This window comes from Artemia franciscana, chromosome 21 (assembly GCF_032884065.1).
Source record: "Artemia franciscana chromosome 21, ASM3288406v1, whole genome shotgun sequence".
NCBI lineage: Eukaryota > Metazoa > Arthropoda > Branchiopoda > Anostraca > Artemiidae > Artemia > Artemia franciscana.
In genome coordinates this window covers 7923106-7941613 of record NC_088883.1, presented here as the reverse complement: position 1 = coordinate 7941613, position 18508 = coordinate 7923106, and the positions used below count along the sequence as shown (strand labels likewise).

The window sequence follows — 18508 nt, the reverse complement described above, 5'->3', positions numbered from 1 at the left end:
TTCCATCTGATGGAATCTTCTGTAAAATATTGCGCAATTATATTTGGAAAAATTGATTTAAGATTTATTTACAGGTACTTTCTGTATTCTCTGTCGTTAAGCTCTGTTAGATAATATATAGCTTTATAAGCTTTATTTTCTATCAAAGTAAAAAAAAATCCTGAAATGGATTTTAGGTAAAATTTCAAGCCATTAAAAAGCCCAGAAAATTTTGAGCCAATTGTTTTACAAGTAGCTTTTTTATTATCTGTGGCTAGGGTGTATTAGGTAGTTGAACTGAATTCCGAAACAGTTAACTTACTTGACTACTTCAATGCCAAGATCCTTGATGACCTGATTTGGAAAAAGCTTCTTAACACTTGATTCCCTCTCAACTGAATCTGACATAACAAAAATACAGAAGCCAGGGGATCTTTGAATATATTGGCTAGAATCAGAAATACAAAAACTTAATCAAATACTCAAAGTAATTGGAAAATGTAAAAAAATACGGTAATTGGGAATCGAACTCATGAACCCTCCATTGCTTACTCCAACCTTCGACTAATTGACAGAAACATCCTCACTTTTTCTAATTTAGGTTTTATTTTTCAACAGGGGCCAATCCCGAGGTGATTTTGGGACATTTGTCCCCAAAATTAAAGGTCAAAATTTTGAACTAGTTAAAAGACAACCTAAGGGGGGAAATTACCGAGGGGGAGCCAAAGTTTCGTTGGTGCCCCCGCCTAAACATTATTTCTGTATCCACCTCTGCCTCTCAAGACAAAAAAAAATAGACGAAGTGAAATAGCTATTACGAACGAAAAGCTTTTAAAAAAAGCATATTTTTCTACTTATATGTTTTTCTACTATATGTTTTTTTAACTATTTATTCCTTTACCATTAAAATATCCCGCGTTTCAATTATCATTTCTGATTATTGATTTGCTGATAACTGCAAAAATCTGAAAAAAAACATTGATCGGGAAGCTAAAATAGGCAACAACTTAGAATAAAAATAGGATAAATACAGAAAAATAACGCATACCACATCACATGTAGGTATTTTATCATTTCTTCAGATTACTGTTCTTCTGATAAATTCAAGATTAATGACTAATGTTAAGATTGTATGTGGCTTTATCAGAGCTATATAAAATATCGAGGAAGAGCCATATGTGAATAGAAATTTAAAGGTTTCTTCTCTTCTTTGCGAATCTCGCAGTGGCTTGTCTCCTATACGCAGATTCTACTGTACACCATTTTATTGTGTATTATTTTCATTTCGAATTAGTTGTGATGCTGCTAAAATAACGCATTCCTTCATTCAACTGTAAATTCGATTACTTTGCGAATGCTTCCTATTCGATTGACCATGCTCGATATCACATGTCTCTCGATTTTGGTTTGTAATTCACAGTCAAGAAATTTGAAAAGCGCTTCAGAGAAATCGATGTTTGTATTTATCGATTCAGTGTATTTTCGTGCTTTTCGATTTATGGACTCAATTTACCCATTGAAAGGGAATTTTCGGGGAAATTTCCTATGGAAGTGGAAGGATTTTTCCTGGAGGGGCTTTCCAGGACGAGAATGGTGTGCGGAGGGAATTTCCCGGGGAGTTTTTTTTTTTAATGCTTCTAAACTTAAAAATACAATCGTAATTAATACGCGGGGAAAATTTTCCACGCAGAAGGATTAGAAAAACAAAATCGTCCACAGGGTAATTTTCCTTCGAGCTACGTGTCCAACCGGAAGTGTTGCTGCTGATCTGTCTTTAATTTTAGAGGATACTAGAAATAAATTTAAAGTCAATTGTTAAAAACCACTTTTTCAAATTAAATATAATTATTTCTGATAAAAGTAAATTAGTTTTTAAATTGTATGATAAAATGGATGATTTTTTTTATTTTGAAGTAACTAATTTCCCGTTTCCAGAAAGTAATATATATTTAAACATCTAATACTCAGTCTTTTACTCACAATTATTTAGATATGCAAGAATTTGTAGTAAACATACGGATTTTAAAAATAGATGTAAAATTTTAAGCTACAAACTGATAACAAAAAGTTTTTCCACGAGTAAAAAAAAACTTACCCGTTAAAAAATTGAGTTCTCAATATATTCCAAAAGTGATCAATTAGACTAATATTACGAGAAAATTTTTATGTAATTTTCTTCTTTTCTTACTTTTTTTATTATTGGGATTGCTGTATATATACATATATATATATATATATATATATATATATATATATATATATATATATATATATATATATATATATATATATATATATATATATATATATATATATATATATATATATATATATATATATATATATATATATATATATATATATATATATATATATATATATATATATATATATATATATATATATATATATATATATATATATATATATATATATATATATATATATATATATATATATATATATATATATATATATATATATATATATGGTTTCCCTACCAGCTTGGAAGGCTGTTAAACTATAACCATTCCCAGAAAACAATAAAGCAATTTATCTTCTAACCCACATGGTGTTCCAAGGGCAGAGGATAATAAACTAATTAATAGATAATAATCATAACTAATAATAACTCATAATAGATAATAATCATAACTAATTAGATAATAATCTAATAAACATTCTTCGGGCTTATTGATATTTCTAACAGGGCCAGATCTAATCTCACTTTGTTTGCTTTTTCGATGATTTTATTAATATGCATGTATTTCACAAGCTTCACCTACTACACCGATAATAATTAGATATTATGATAGGCGCGCCTGTATGCCTGGGTCGGGAAAAAAAAATATAGACAAGGGTGTATCAAACGGTTTGTTGTAAAAAAAAAAATAATAATAATAAAAATTGTAACTAAGAGCAGCTCAGACCAATGGTAACCGAAACTCTAAAAAAACACAATTTAGATAATAATGGACACATCAACAGGATTAACTTTGCATGCTGATTCCAAATATATAAGATTTGTTAAGTTGAATATATGCCTTCAAGAGCTATGAGCCTGAGGAAATTTGCCTGATTTTCGAGATAGGGGGGAAACTCTTCCTAAAAGTCAAAGAATTTTATAAAAAAAAACAGGCCACCAGATTCGGTGTATAAAAAAACCCTAATATTGAGGTTTCAGGCTCTTACTTTCAAAAATTTGGATTTTTTTCTTTCTTTTTTTGCCAGAAGAAAAATCACGGATGCGTATTTGTTTATTCATTATTTTTCTAATTATTTCTCTTTGGTTCTTCCCAGGGAGGATCATCTCAAACCAATAATCCTAGAAAATCAAGACAGGGTTCATTTGAATAGGAATTAAAAATACTAATGCCATTTTTAAGTGATCAAAAATATTGGGGGGCAACTAGCACATTTCATTAAGGATAGTTGAAAAGTCCAATGACGATGCCTTCGGAGATGATAAGAGCCCCACTCCAGCTTCCAGAAAAGGGGCTGCTAGTTATGAAATTCACCCATTGTCTGCATAAAGTATTTGTCATTGGAAAGTATACAGACATTTTTGTTTAGATGGCAGGGATAGTTTTCTTTGAATTAGGCTTTTCTAAAAGAAGTTATTGTTAGGAGCGAAGTTTCAGACAGTTGAACTTCCCAAAGGAAATTTTAAACAGCAGAATTTGCCAGGATTTCTACAAAATTTGGTTTATTTGCCATACTTTCTCATTGGCACCTTAGTTTTACATGGGGAGACGTTTTGGGGAATTGTCCGAGAAATTTTCATCAAGAACATCTTTTCATTGGGGGGGGGGATTTCGGGTAAAATTTTCCACAAAGAGGAGATTTTGGCATGACTTGGCAAAGGATTAGAAATATAATAAGAGATAAGCCTTTTTTCAAATGGAAACCTGCTAGAATCTTTCCATCAAAATCGTCCAAAAAGAACATTTTGGGGGAAATTTGCAACGAGAATTGAGTTTTCCGTGGGTAATTTCAAAGGAGGAGGTGGGAGAGCATTTTACGGGGTAAGAAAATTGCATGGAGATAACTTTATGGGGGTAGATTTTTATAGTGGGAATTTGCCATGGAGGAGGAGGCATTTTTTTAAAAACGATCGGAAATTAAATTTAAAGAAAAACATATTTTTTCACCTGAAAGCTAGGAGCACCGTTAAAACTTAAAACCACACTCACTTTTTACACTAAAGCCTGACTTTTAATCACAATTGTTTAAGAATTTTCTTTAAGAAAATTCGAAGGTCGTTTAATTAGAATCAGAAGCTTTTCTAAAAGTACTAAAAAATATTAGCACAAATAGCGGGGTATCGAGGAGAGGGAAATCCACTTCATATACGGAATAGTTTCTGTCCGTTCTAAGTTTTGACGTTTCTCCTTACGTTCAGACGAAAAACACGTTTTTTAAATTTAACTTCCCTGGGGAGCGCTGGGGGACGGTTAACACTAGAGAATAATTCATTAGATTTGAGGTGTTTTTACTTTTTAGTTTACGACTTTTTTATTTACAAATGACGATGTTGCAAGTTTATGGGCCCTTCTGTTTAGTTAATTGTTATTGGCTGTGCAGTTTGTCCTAGGTAATTAGTGAGGGTTAATACCTCGTCCAAGTGTTTATCTGTTTAAATCCCTTTCTGATTTTTTTTTCTCTCACCAAATAATTACCTTTAACACATTATATGACAACACTAGTATCTCATCTTCATCCAATATCTTTAATTATCTTATCTTGGATCCCGAGAATATCCCATTTATGTTCGTTTTGTCTTACCCAAGAATTATATCGTCATTCCACTTTTCAATTCTTGCAAAGCTTTTTGAGCATTAAAAGTACGGTTTCCCATCAGAGAGAAAAATGAAGTGTTATCTAAGACATAACTAGAAATGATAGCCTCATAAATTTCAGGATATCTTCTAAATACTGACAACCGTTAACTTTCCACGACTGAGAGAAAAAGTAAGGTCAAAATAGAGCATTATTTTTCTTTATGTTTAATTAAGGCCGTGATTAAGTGAACTCATGGAACTCGAAAATCCCATGTTAAAATTGAAAATGTATATTTAAAAAGTACTCAAGCATTCATTGGCGGAAGATACCGCTTTTAATAGCAGACCGTAGCTTCTTGAAGATGCTACAAATTGATTGCTAGGATTTTGCTCTATTTCCTCAAATTGCATAGAAATCTTAGAAAATGTCTAGCTCTTTCTCACAAGTATACTCTATGAAGGATATTGCTTTTAGAATCAAATCGGTCCTATCATGAGCAGTAGACAATAACCTGTAAGATGATTGAAGCCATTTTTCGATGTATTTTCCTGTTTTCGAACAGTCCCATAGAATATTTTCAGCTATCTAAAATTTTTACAAGTTTTTTGCCAGAAAGAATCGTATCAGATCGCCCTTGAGACCGGATTGACAAGCTGGTATAATTAACCTGCCATTTCCGCCAATGAACAAGTGCTATTTGAAGGGTTTTTGACAATCGACAGTCTCTAAAGAATTGAGAGACAGAAGGCTACCCTAACTTCAATTTTATAACTCGATGTTTTCAAGTTCACTTAATCAAAGCCTTAAACAGTCCTTCTTAAACCTATAGGACACAATAATGAAGCTAGATTTGACCTCTAGGAGGACTGGGGAGGCTCAACGAGTGTTAAAGGATCTGGAAAAATTCGAAGGAGTTGTCTCAGCTGTGTAAGCATAGAGAGTACCATCAATTTTGTCGGCCTTCCAAAATGCTGGTTTTTGGGATTGTTTCTGCAATTGCTAACATTTCATACGTTTTTCATTTTTTATAATTCCCCCACCCCCTCGCCATACGAAATAATTCTTGTGTACGAATCTACATTATCCCATCAAAGTCACCTGAGCATGCCTTAAAATAAGTATTCGATTTGTTCAGCCAAGAGATCAGACATACTGGGTTGCCAAACATCTTTAGCCAAAAATCTTTAATTCAGCCATAAACTTTTTTCGGTGTCACTTATAAACTTAAAAAGTACCCAAAAAGTGTCATCTTCGAACTTCTGTTGATATCAAACAGTGCCACTGCAACGGCAAGCGCATCCTGCATAGAATTTACATTTGATGTAATTTTAAGTACCATTAATGGCCATTCACATTGGCTAAGCCACGACTACAACTAAGACTTATGGTGCAACTACATGATGAGAAAGACTGTGCGGTTTTCCATGCGGATTGGCGCACTCTCGATTTTGTACATGGATTTGCGATAGCAAAAAGTTTGACAATGTCGAAAATGTTGTAATTTTAGTCAAATCCAAACAAAAAACTGTAAAGCTTTCCACGTTTAGCTGAGTATGCATGGAAAACCCATGGTTTCCCGCATCATGCAGTAGCATCCTTGGCAAAGGCCTCGTCCACACGGGTTTAACTAAAAGAGATGTTACAAAATATAGAAAAGCGTTTTCGAAGAAGTCACATGGTTTAGCGCATAAATTCGTGTAAGGGATAAAATCTAGCAAATTATTATCCCCAACCCCCCATTGCACTTCCTGGCTGAAGGGCCAAGAAACTGAGATCAGCACTGCCGGTAGGGACTGCCAAGTCTAATGCCGTATCCTTTACCTTTTTACCTTTACCTTTATTATTATTACTATACTACTACTACTACTACTACTACTACTAATAACTCACTGCAGCACCAAGCCACCTGAGGCCAACACAGCTACGCACGCTCCTCCTCCAACCTAATCTATTTAAAGCCTCCCTCTTTACACCCTCCCAGGAAGTTCCCATTTCCTTTAAATCCTTATTTATGACATCCTCCCAACCCAGACAAGGACGACCTGCTTTCCGTGTAGCCCCAGACGGTTGGCCAAAAAGGACAATCTTCGGTAATCTGTCATCCTTCATCCGTAGAACGTGGCCTAGCCATCTCAACCTTTCTTTCATTATAGCCCCAGAAAGCGGGATTGAACCACACTTTTCGTACAACCTACTGTTTGAAATACGGTCAGTCAGCCGGGTACCCAGAACAATCCGTAGGCAATTTCTCTGGAAAACATCTAGTAAATTTTCATCTGCTTTTCGGAGTGTCCATGCTTCAGGGCCATATCTGACCACTGTCATCACTGTAGCTTCCAATATTCTAATCTTGGTTTGTAGGCTTATCTTTCTATTCTTCCAAACTTTTTTTAACTGTAAAAAAACACCCTGAGCTTTAGCTATTCTACTTTTAACATCTTCACTGCTCCCACCATCTTTACTAATAATACTACCAAGGTAACTGAAGCTCCCAACCTGATCAATCTTTTCGTTACCTAAGGTCACCTGTTCATCTTCACTTATTCCTAACCTTAGTGACTTAGTCTTCTTAACATTAATTTTCAAGCCTATTTTAGCACCCTGAACTCGTAAAACCTCTAAAAATTCATTCATTTTGCTCACACTTTCATCTAATATGCTTAAATCATCAGCATAATCTAAGTCCAGGAGCGTTCTTCCTCATTAATCATACTATCAGCACCTGGGGCCTTATTATTTTTTAATCCTTCTAGAACTGTCGCTAATTCTTCCTCACTAAACAAATCTTCCTTCACATCCAAGGTATCACAAACTTTTTCATTTTCATCTATATCTTTTCCTGCAACTGTATCTCGGTTTAACACATTCTCAAAATGTTCCACCCATCTTTCTTTAACTTTTTCCTTATCACTAATTGTGGCCCCATTTCTATCTTTAACTGGGACTAGTCCGGATCGGCTACTCCCTTTCAATTTATTAACATGCCAGTATAATATTTTACTATTATGCCGTCTAGCCGCATCTTCCAGATCCTCAGCAATTTTATCCATCGCCTCCATTTCACATCTCCTTAGTTCATATTTTAATGCTTTGTCCACTTTCTTTACATTCCTTTTGTTTTCATACGACCTATCGCTCAGATAATTCTTATACAAACCCCTTCTACTCTCTATTAAACCTAAAGCTTTTTCACTAATATTCCTAGTTGCTGTCTTAGCACTCTTCCCTAGGACACCATCAGCAACTTCACAAATTGTTTTTCTGAAATTATTCCATCCATCTTCCACATTGTCAAATTTTAAACCCTCAAGTTTAGTACTCAACTGTTCCTGGAATTTTTTTCTCAAATTTTCATCCTGAAGTCTACCAACATCATAACTTTCCGGGAGGGAGTTACTCTTCCGAAATTTCAGCTTTAAATTAACCTTAGACACTACTAGATGGTGATCTTTACTTTTAACATCAATAACGGCACTCCTATACACCCTAGTATCTTGTATTGATCCTGCTAGTCTTCTGTTTACAATAACATAATCAATAAGGTTTGCTGTCTTACCATCACGTGAATACCATGTCAACTTATGGGCCATTTTGTGACCAAACACCGTATTGGTTATAACTAGGTTGTTATACCTACAAAATTGCAAAAGCCTATAGCCACTGTTTTCTTTTCCTACACCAAAATTACCTAGGCTAGGATACCATCTATCCCTATTTCTACCAACCTGGGCATTAAAATCTCCTATCAAAAACACCATATTTCTACCTGGTACCCTGTCTATTTGCTCCTGTAACTGTAAGTAAAATTCATCTGAGTCACTAGTATCTCCATCAGTTGGTTCAATGGGGGCATATACTACTATAACTGATACCCTAAACTTTTTAGTCATAAAATGAGCAATTAGTATTCTATTATTAATACCTTCCCAGCCTAAACAAGACTTAGCAGCTTCCTTATTCATCATGAGCCCTACTCCCTGTCTATGTACCCCATCCTTCCTTCCTGAGTAAACAAATTCTATGTCACCTAATTTCATGCTTCCTACCCCTGGGATATGAGTTTCTGAAACTCCTAATAAATCCAGTCCAAACCGTCTGAATTCGTCAGTCAAAATGTCGATGCGATAGTCATTTTTTAACGTCGTAACATTCCAAGTTCCAATTTTCATGTTCTTTAAATCTTTGAAATTATTTTGGCCTCAAGAAAAGCAGTGATCCCGGATACCAGTGCAGGATGGGGACCAACATATCTTCTCAAGTCTACACCGAAGCGCTTAAGCCGGCTTAGAAACGGACAGCAAGAAGTCCCTGGGACCTCCAGTAAGTTGGAGGCTTTGTGCAATCCTGGGCCCATCTTGGTCAAAACATGGTTTTCAGCACTTGGCGATGCTCTTCTATCAACAAGAGTCGAAATCCTGCACAGACAGTCCCAAGCCTATTACCTCCGACTCATTATATATTCATGCCTACAAATATTATGCTACTACGGGGAGGCAGCCCATAGTAGATAAATTAGCTAGGAAGAGGTTTTTCAGCCCGAAAACGCCCATCAAAACAAACCAAGCCCAGAAAATTATCCAATAATCAGAATCCCGTACGAGTGCTGTGTTGTTTACTAGGCTATAATTTCCTCGAGGGGCGCCACTCCTCAAGTGGGAAAAATTGACCGCAAGTTTCCCAGTCTTGCAGGTACCCCGAAAGGGTCGAGGCAGCCCTTTACAGAGGCCGTTGTCCATAAATCTGGATCTTACGCCCTGCCGCAGTTGTCCTCCTATAGAGGATCCTCCCACGATGGTGTTCTGCTTCACCATGCAATTTAACCCATTACTGGGAGAAGGTTTGTAACTCATCTGACGCGTGAACACGGCAGTTGGCCCTGCTGAGTGTACATTTGAGGGGCCTTCTTCCTCCTCCACCTGAAATTATGACCCCCGGGGAGGGTTTCCCAGTTTCTATTATGGGCCCCACTGGGACAAGGTCCTACTTGGTCTAAGCCTCCTATGGAGCTACTCTACCTATCTATAGGGCTTTCCCCTATCTATTGTCCTCCACAAAAATCTAGCATGATTATCTAATAATATTTTTCATCTTCTTCTTCTTGTTTTGTCTTTTTTCTTTCCATCAATGCTGCTTCTCCTCTATTTTTCAAAGATTGTAGTCAGTCAATGTTATTTAGTGTAGTCCCAACAATCAGCCACTGTATCTTATCCAAGATTAGGAACCTACTATATATATTTATAGAAGATCCATCTTAATCAAAGTATGGTAAACTAATATTTTTTCATATTGCCCTGTTTTGATATACAAAAAGAAAAGAAATAAGAAGAAAAATTCAAAAGGAAAAGAAAGAAGAAGAGTAAAAAAAGGAAGAAGAAAGAAAAAAGGCAAAACAAGAAGAAGAAGAAGAAAAAGAAAAACATCCCCGTGGTATATCCTTACTCCCAAGCCACACCACCACCAAGATTGCAACACAAAATAATTACACATGACAGACTCCGTCCCCGAGTCCCTGCCCCCCCCCCCCCCCCCGCACCATGCATAGGCATAATGCAGAAGAGGCAAAAACCCAAAGACAGAGTCCGTCATGCACCACCACCCCGTGTTGAAATCCCAATGGCAACGCAACCCAAGAACTATATTATTACTATAATATATATTATTACTATACGAAGGTATAATACGTGAGCAGAATCCCATTATGCACTTTAAGCCCACAGGTATCCCATTATTCCGACGACACACATATACCAATAACTGCAAGCAGACATATATAGCGGTATCTTAATTTCCGGTTGATAAGGAAATTCTTGGATGTTACAAGATATAGAAAAGCGTTTTCGAAGAAGTCACATGGTTTAGCGCATAAATTCGTGTAAGGGATAAAATCTAGCAAATTATTATTATTATTACTATTATTATTATTATTATTATTATTATCAATATTATTATATATTTTTGACCCACACTATACAAAGATATAATACGTGAGCAGAATTCCATTATGCACTTTAAGCCCACAGGTATCCCATTATTCCGACGACACACATATACCAATAACTGCAAGCAGACAAATATGGCGGTATCTTAATTTCCGATTGATAAGGAAATTCTTGGAAATGCATACCAGATATTCTTTCTGAAACATTGCCATCTATACAAGCGCAGAGTATCCCACATTGTGTGGGATATGTCAGAAAAACATTTTGATATAAAAAAATGATCGTCCAAGTTATTGCATTAGATGAAGTGAGCTTAATCTATCAGGATATCTAATAAATCAAGTTTGATATGGATTCTAATATACAATTGGATGAGATCTTATTGTAGTCTAATGGTATCAAGTCGATTATTGATTGTTCATAATTGATTATGACTACAACCGGTCAGTTATCATTTTTGTAATGTAGTGGTCCTGAGCACATCTGTTCTCCATTACCAGGCTTACGCATGAATTTGGGTCCCCGAGTTCCCCTCCAGGGCCCTAAAGCCCCCCAAGTTTCTGCTACCTTTAAAGTTTTTGTCCCCCCCCCCTCAATTTTTGAGCTTCGATTTTCTTAACATATCATTTTTTATTAGAATTTTTATGTGACCGCCCCTATAGTACTCTGTGGTTGGACATCGACTGTAGATGGTTTATTATATGTTTTGATCAATATTAATTGTGCACTGGCAGGACAAACACTTGATACAAATGATAAAGTTTCTTTGCGTTGAATGCTGACAAGCAGAAATATTTGAACTATGAGACAAGAATTAATGGAGATCATATTGGAAATGTATTCTTGCGTTGTCATGACAGTGAGAGGTCAAATTCCTTTGGAGTATCGAATAAATTCAATATTGCTGATGGTGGATATGCGAGAGGGACATTTACGGAGAAGCTAGTGCTCAAAGATAATGCAAAGTTGGAACTAATAGTTGACGATGAGGACCAACTTCTTGCTTATGGTTCTGGTAACACGTTACCCGTTGATAGATCCTATCGTCATCTTTCCGGTATTAGCATTCAAATGAAATCAAAGACGAAAAGGAAGGCATGCTGCTGCACTAATGTCATAACGCATATAATGTCTTTGTGCCAAAACTGCAAATTATGTAACAATAATGTGGCAATAGACAGTGAAATCGAAAACAATAAAAATGGCAGTGGCAGACAGCATAACAACGGGGCTATAAAGATGAAGTAATGAAAAACAAAGCACCTACAAATATAACTTCTATCATCGATGTTTACCAGCAGATACAGTCAATGATCCCAATAATATTAATGATGAAATGTGTGAGGACGTTGTAACTGAATCCATGTTAAAAATCATTCATGACTCAAAATGGAATAAGTGACATGTCAATAGAAAATATAATGAAGTATTTTATGGACTAAACTCAAAGCATTCATTTACTTTATGATAATATTCAACATACCATTATTTCAGACAAATATTTTATGCATTATTTTATAAGTCTGCATTAATTTTAGGGTGTGATAGCAAATCGAACGTTTAGAATGTTTATTAAAAAGCCAGAGATGTAAGAAAAGGAACAGAGAGACAGGTAAACAACCGCTCAGACGCACAGGCAGAGAGAGAGAGGGAAAGACAAAAAACACATATCAACACAGAGTTAGACGCAAAAGCACACAAAGACAGGCACAGAGACAAGCAAACACCCGCTCAGATACACAGACAAAGACAAAGAGAGACAGGTATACAGCAGCTAAGACACATATGCACAGAGAGAGAGAGAGAAAGAGAGCGAGAGAGAGAGAGAGAAAGAGAGGGAAAGAGAGAGAGACAGAGCCTTTCTTTTTCCCTTTGCTTTCATTTGCATGCAAACACAGGAAATATGACGATAGGGTCTATCAACGGGTAACATGGTACCAGAACTACAATCGAGAAGTTGGTCCTTGTCATCAACTATTAGTTTCAGACTTGCATTATATTCAAGCACTAGCTTCTCTGGAAATGTCACTCTCGTATATTGACCATCAGCAATGTTGAATTTTTTAGGTACTCCAAAGGAGTATAATCTATCACTGTCATGATAACGCAGGTATACATTTCCACTATGATCCATTAATACTTGTCTCATAGTTCAAATATTCATCCTTATCGGCATTCAACGCAACGATATTTTTATCACATGGACATACTTTCTTCGAATCCTAAAATGATGTAAGAGGTTATCCTTCCAGTGAACAATTATTATTGATCAAAACCTATAATAAACCATCTACAGTCAATTTCCAACCACAGAGTATTATGGGGTGGCCGCATAAAAAAAGAAAACAAGTTCAAAAATTCTGTTAAAAAAAAATCAAATTTTAAAAAATGAGGGGGGAAACAAACTTGAAAGGGGGCGAAAGGTAGGGGGCATTAGAGCCCTTGAGGCGAACTCAGGGCCAGAATCATGTGCAATCCCGGTAATGGAAAAAAGGTGTACACAGGACCATTAAATTACAAAAATGATACCTGACCGGTTATAATCATAATCAATGATCAATAATCAATAATAGGTACGGTACCATTGGAGTACAATAAGATCTCATCCAATTGTATATTAGAATCCAAATCAAAACTTCGTTTATTAGATATCCAGTTTGATTAAGCTCACTTCATCTAATGCAAATAACTTGGACAGTCAATCTTTTATATCAAAATATTTGTGTGAAATATCTTACAAAATATGGGATGCTGTACGCTTGTTTCGATGGCAATGTTTCAGAAAGAATATCTGTTATGCATTTCCAAGAATTTCCTTACCAACCGAAAATTTAGGTAGTGCCGCATGGGTCTGCCTTTAAGAATTAAAATACTTGTATCGTCGAAATGATGGGATACGTGTGCACTTAAAGCATCGGGATACATGTGAGCTTAAAGTGCATAAAGGGATACTACTTATTTGGAGTAACACGAAGAAAAACACATGCGTGTGACCATCTCCGCTAAAAAAAAACCATGATTATCCCTATTATGAAATAACAACTTAGTAGACGTTCCTTGCGAGCGGAAAAACCTGGAACCTAGGCTCAATTTTGACTAAGACACAGCCCCGTATGAACGGGGGATAAGTGGCCATATAATCACACATTTAAATAATATCTCCGACCTCCCTTCTCTCTTTCTCGTTACTTGTGGAAACCCAGAAGATTTGTAACTTTTTAAATCACATACGAAAATCAGGATTCACATACGAAAATCAGTGACTGCGACCTCACTGAATGGTTCAATCAGGTTGTTTCCCATAGAGATCCTGTGCAAAATCAAAGATAGTATAAACACAACCTTTACTTCAAAAAATCGACATTTGACAACAGATCAACACAATTAACATACTTCAATTGTAAGATCATGTTCTACTAGTACAAAAAAAAATGTAAAATCGTTGATTTTATCGAGAATTATTCACACATGACTCTCCACAGGAGCCGAAGTCAAGAATAAATTGATTCATTTAGTCAATAAATGTTTAAAGTTTATCATCCCCAACTTCTACCCGCGGAGTATTTCTGAAAAGCAGCGGTGATAGTTCCTTTTTGTGCCGTTCCGAGAAGGTCTTTCGTAGCTCTGAACGGACTATCCAATCTTGTATTATCCCTGCTGACATGGTCACCAGTTGCCTAGCGTGCATAAAACGGTTTATAGTTGAAAACAAATCTATTTCTAGGTCGTGTCTTGATGTTTGATAAAAGCGAAAATTTTCTTTCTACAGCTGCACTCGAATGCAAAAGCACACATAAATCCAACACAAAACAGCAGAGATAACCACACTTTGCTTTGCTTCGCAAATATTTAAGCCTAGCCAATGATTTCCGGTGAGTAGAAGGAGATGACTCATTAACAATAATTCTATCTGTACATCTGTACATTATCCTCACATACCCAGAATCATTAGGCTTCAAGTATGTTGCATGCCTCCTCGATCTCAGGTTTTGATTTCCCAAGAAGGTTTGAGAAACGGCCGGTCAAGCCATAGATAGTGTCGAACCTTCCTTCAAGCACAACTTCTGTTTCGAATTGTTTTGGTCAATCCCCTTTCGAATTTGGGACACTAGCTCGACAGTAAAGACCAGATAACTCAAGTGGAACTAATTCAGATGATTAAGGGTAATTGCTTCTCGAAACTTCGAAATACATACTTCTGTGTTTGATCCACACAAAATGTCGTTTAAGTTCTTGTAACTGCTTAAGATCATAGGAAGGCTGAAAGGGCATCATTGGGAAATTGGATCATCATTATACCATAATAATATTTATTCTCATTAAACCAAAAGTTTCCTTCTTATTGGGTGGGGATGATCAACATTTTATGAGGACTGGTTTTCAGGGCTGAGTGTAAAAGACAGTGACAGCTGGCTCGGAGATTTTAAAGATCAATTCTGAACTCAGATCTTCCGTGTATTGATGCAGCAATAATTATTTCTAACCGTTATTATTTCTAACGTAGGTTTACGTAAATTTGGAACATAGAACCAAGATAAGATAGCTAAGAAATAAACATACCTTTTTGATTCGGGATTCAATCCTTGTCTGACCACTTCCTTCATGCATTCCTTCAGGAATGTTGACAATTCTGGAATCCCCAGATTCTGGAATCTAGATTGACTCTACCCAAAAACCCCACGGTCTGCCTTAATCCCTACGTCTCCCCAAAAACTTGATTTATTAAATTCATAAGATGTACAGAATCCCCCCAGTAATCAACTCTCTAAATTCCTGAATGGAATTTCAGCAGGAAACGATTGTTATTGTTAGAGTGGATACAGCATTGAATTCTCAATCAAATAGTGTTTTTGTTTTTAGTTATGTCACAACGAACCTTATTGTAAATTAAACATATAAAAAAACCAAGTTTTTTCAACTGAAAGTAAGGAACAACATTAAAACTTAAAACGAACAAAAATTATTACGTATATGAGGGGGCTCACCCCCTTGTCAATATCTCGCTCTTTAAGCTAAAGTTAAATTTTATTCCAATTCTTTAAGAATGACCCCTGAATCACAAAGGCCATTTAATTAGAATAAATAGTTCTTTTGAAAGTACTAAAAAAAACTTTTACGTAAAGAGCAAGGTATTGACAATGGGGCGGACCCCTCACATATATAATAATTTTTGTTCGTTTCAAGTTCTGATATTGCACCTTACTTTCAGTTGAAAAAACTTGTGTTTTTTATATTTAATTTCTTATCATCATTTTTTCAATAATGCTGGGAAATCCAACACGCCTTTCATGAAAAATTCTCTTCCCCCTGACAAATCCTCCATGAAAATATCCTCCCACGTAACCCCTCCCCCGACCCCCCCAGAAAAAATCCCCCGAAAACAATTTTTGGTCACTTCAAATGGGAACTAGAACTTTTAATTTCCGTTCAAATAAGCCCTCTCATGATATTCTGGAGCCACTAAAAAATAAAAAAAGCTAAAAAACCAAACACACACTCTTGATCTTTCTTCTGCCAAAAAATATCAAGTCCTACATTTTTGCCGATAGGAGCTTGAAACCTCCACAGTGGAGTTCTCTGATGAACTGAATATGACGATGTGACTTTCATTAATATTCTATGACGTTTAGGGGTGTTTCCCTCTTTTTTCGTAAACAAGGCAAATTTTCTCAGGCTCGTAACTTTTGACTGGTAGGACTAAACTTGATGAAACATGTATATTTTAAATAAAAATAAAAATCTGATTCTTTTGATGCATCTATTGGCATCAAAATTCCGTTTTTTAGAGTTTCGGTTATTATTGAGTCGGGTCGCTCCCTACTTTCAGTTCGTTACCCCGAACTGTTCCACAAGTTTAAGCCTGATTCCTCCAGACGTGCTTTAATAGAAAAAAAGGCAGTTTGAATGGGTTATTTATTCTTGTTAAAGGAAATTGCTACTGAATTATCATAATGTTAAGATAAGCATTGAACGGTGAATCAAATGATCTGGTTAGTGACCTATAATAAAAGTAAAAGTAGAACAAACTTTGAAAAGACTAAGGGTAAAGAACCAGATTAAATAACGTCCTTGGTAGAGGGTGCAAATGCCGTATCAATAGAACTATACAGTAAGAGACCTGTTTACATTCTCCTCCTATCACCGCCTACCAGATATTGTCTATGCAACTTTACATCCTGATTGACTGAATAATATACAGTGAGAAACAAGTTGTTATTAACAGGGGAAGTAACCTGCACCTCGATTGACTAGACTACAAGACAGAAATGATAAATAATAATTGAGTAGTATATTCTCCGATCCTTTAGCTGGAGCAAATTCTAATGTAGTTACTATTCATGGCGTCAAAGGTCATAGGGAAGCAATTTATGATACACACTACATAGGTCCAATCACCCAAGCCAGATTAAAATTATTAAGCAGGGCTATTGCCGCCTGGCTATGTCAAACTTTAAATTTCCCGCCATATTGCATAATTTAAAGGCGCTTTTAAACGATGCACGATACCACACGTCTGATGAAGATCAAATAATACTTTCAATTCGAAAAGCATGGATATCATATAATAGCACTTATCTGTTAAACAGTAACACATTTTGAGTTAACACGTTTTTCAATTTATATCCAAAACAGAAAATAACTGAATATTATTAGTTTAGCTTTCGTTAGAAACCAGACTTTGAACTGGTTTATGCAACCGGATAATGTAACGAAGACTCTTGCGTTTTCAGTGCAGATAAGTCTTTTCTCGTCAAGATGGTGGTAGGACTCGAAAGTTCCACCTCCTGGCGTTACAATAGGACCACAATACAAATCTAATACTAATTTAGTATTAGAGAGGTACTGTTAGCGGATCCAATACCTCCATATTAATGCTACTATTAGTACTACTGCTAACAACCCACAGCAGCACCAAGCCGCCTGAGGTCAACACAGCTAAGCACACTCCTCCTCCATCCCAATCTAGTCAAAACCCCCTCCTTAAAACCTACCAGAAAGTAATCATGTCCTTTAAATATTTCTTTATGGCATCCTTCCATCCCAGATGCGGACGACGTACTTTCCGTTTAGTCTTAAGACAGTTGGCCGAAAAGGACAATCTTTGGCAATCTGTCATCCTTCATCCGCAGAACGTGCCCTAGCCATCTCAAACTTTCTTTCATTATAGTCCTAGAAAGCGGAATTGAACCACATTTTTCATACAGCCTACTCTTTGAAATACAGTCAGTCAGCCGAGTACCCACAACAATCCGTATGCAATTTCTCTGGAAAACATGTAGTAAATCTTCATCCGCTTTTCGGAGTGCCCATGCTTCAAAGCCATATTTGACCACTGTCATCACTGTACCTTCCAGTGTTCTAAACTTGGTTTGCAGACTTATCTTCCTATTCTTCCAAACTTTTTTTAACTGTGAAAAAGCACCCTGAGTCTTGGCTATTCTACTATTAACATCTTCACTGCTCCCACCGTCTATACTAATAATACTACCAAGGTAAGTGAAGCTGCCCACCTGATCAATCTTTTCGTTACCCTATGTCACCTTTTCACATTCACTTGTTCCTGGCCTTAGTGACTTAGTCTTTTTAACATTAATTTTTTTCAAACCTATTCTAGCACCCTGAACTCGCAAAACCTCTGAAAGTTCATTCATTTTGCTAACACTTTCATCTACGATGCTTAAATCATCAGCATAATCTAAGTCCAGGAGGGTTTTTCCTCCCCACTTGATTGCGTGGTCTCCCATTGATTTTCTTAGGCTCCTTAAGACAAAGTCCATCAAAATGATCGAAATAAAGGGGGATAGAAC

The 18508-nt window shown here is 36.1% G+C and overlaps 1 protein-coding gene across 1 annotated transcript in view; it reads right to left on the bottom strand.

Moving 5' to 3' along the window:
* Nucleotides 1-18508, bottom strand: part of LOC136041084 (cell cycle checkpoint protein RAD17-like) — a 181891-nt gene that overhangs the window by 120362 nt on the left and 43021 nt on the right. The window contains exon 5 of the mRNA XM_065725637.1: nucleotides 302-427. Within this exon, the coding sequence (XP_065581709.1) occupies nucleotides 302-427 (126 nt within the window). The remainder of the gene's footprint in view (nucleotides 1-301; nucleotides 428-18508) is intronic.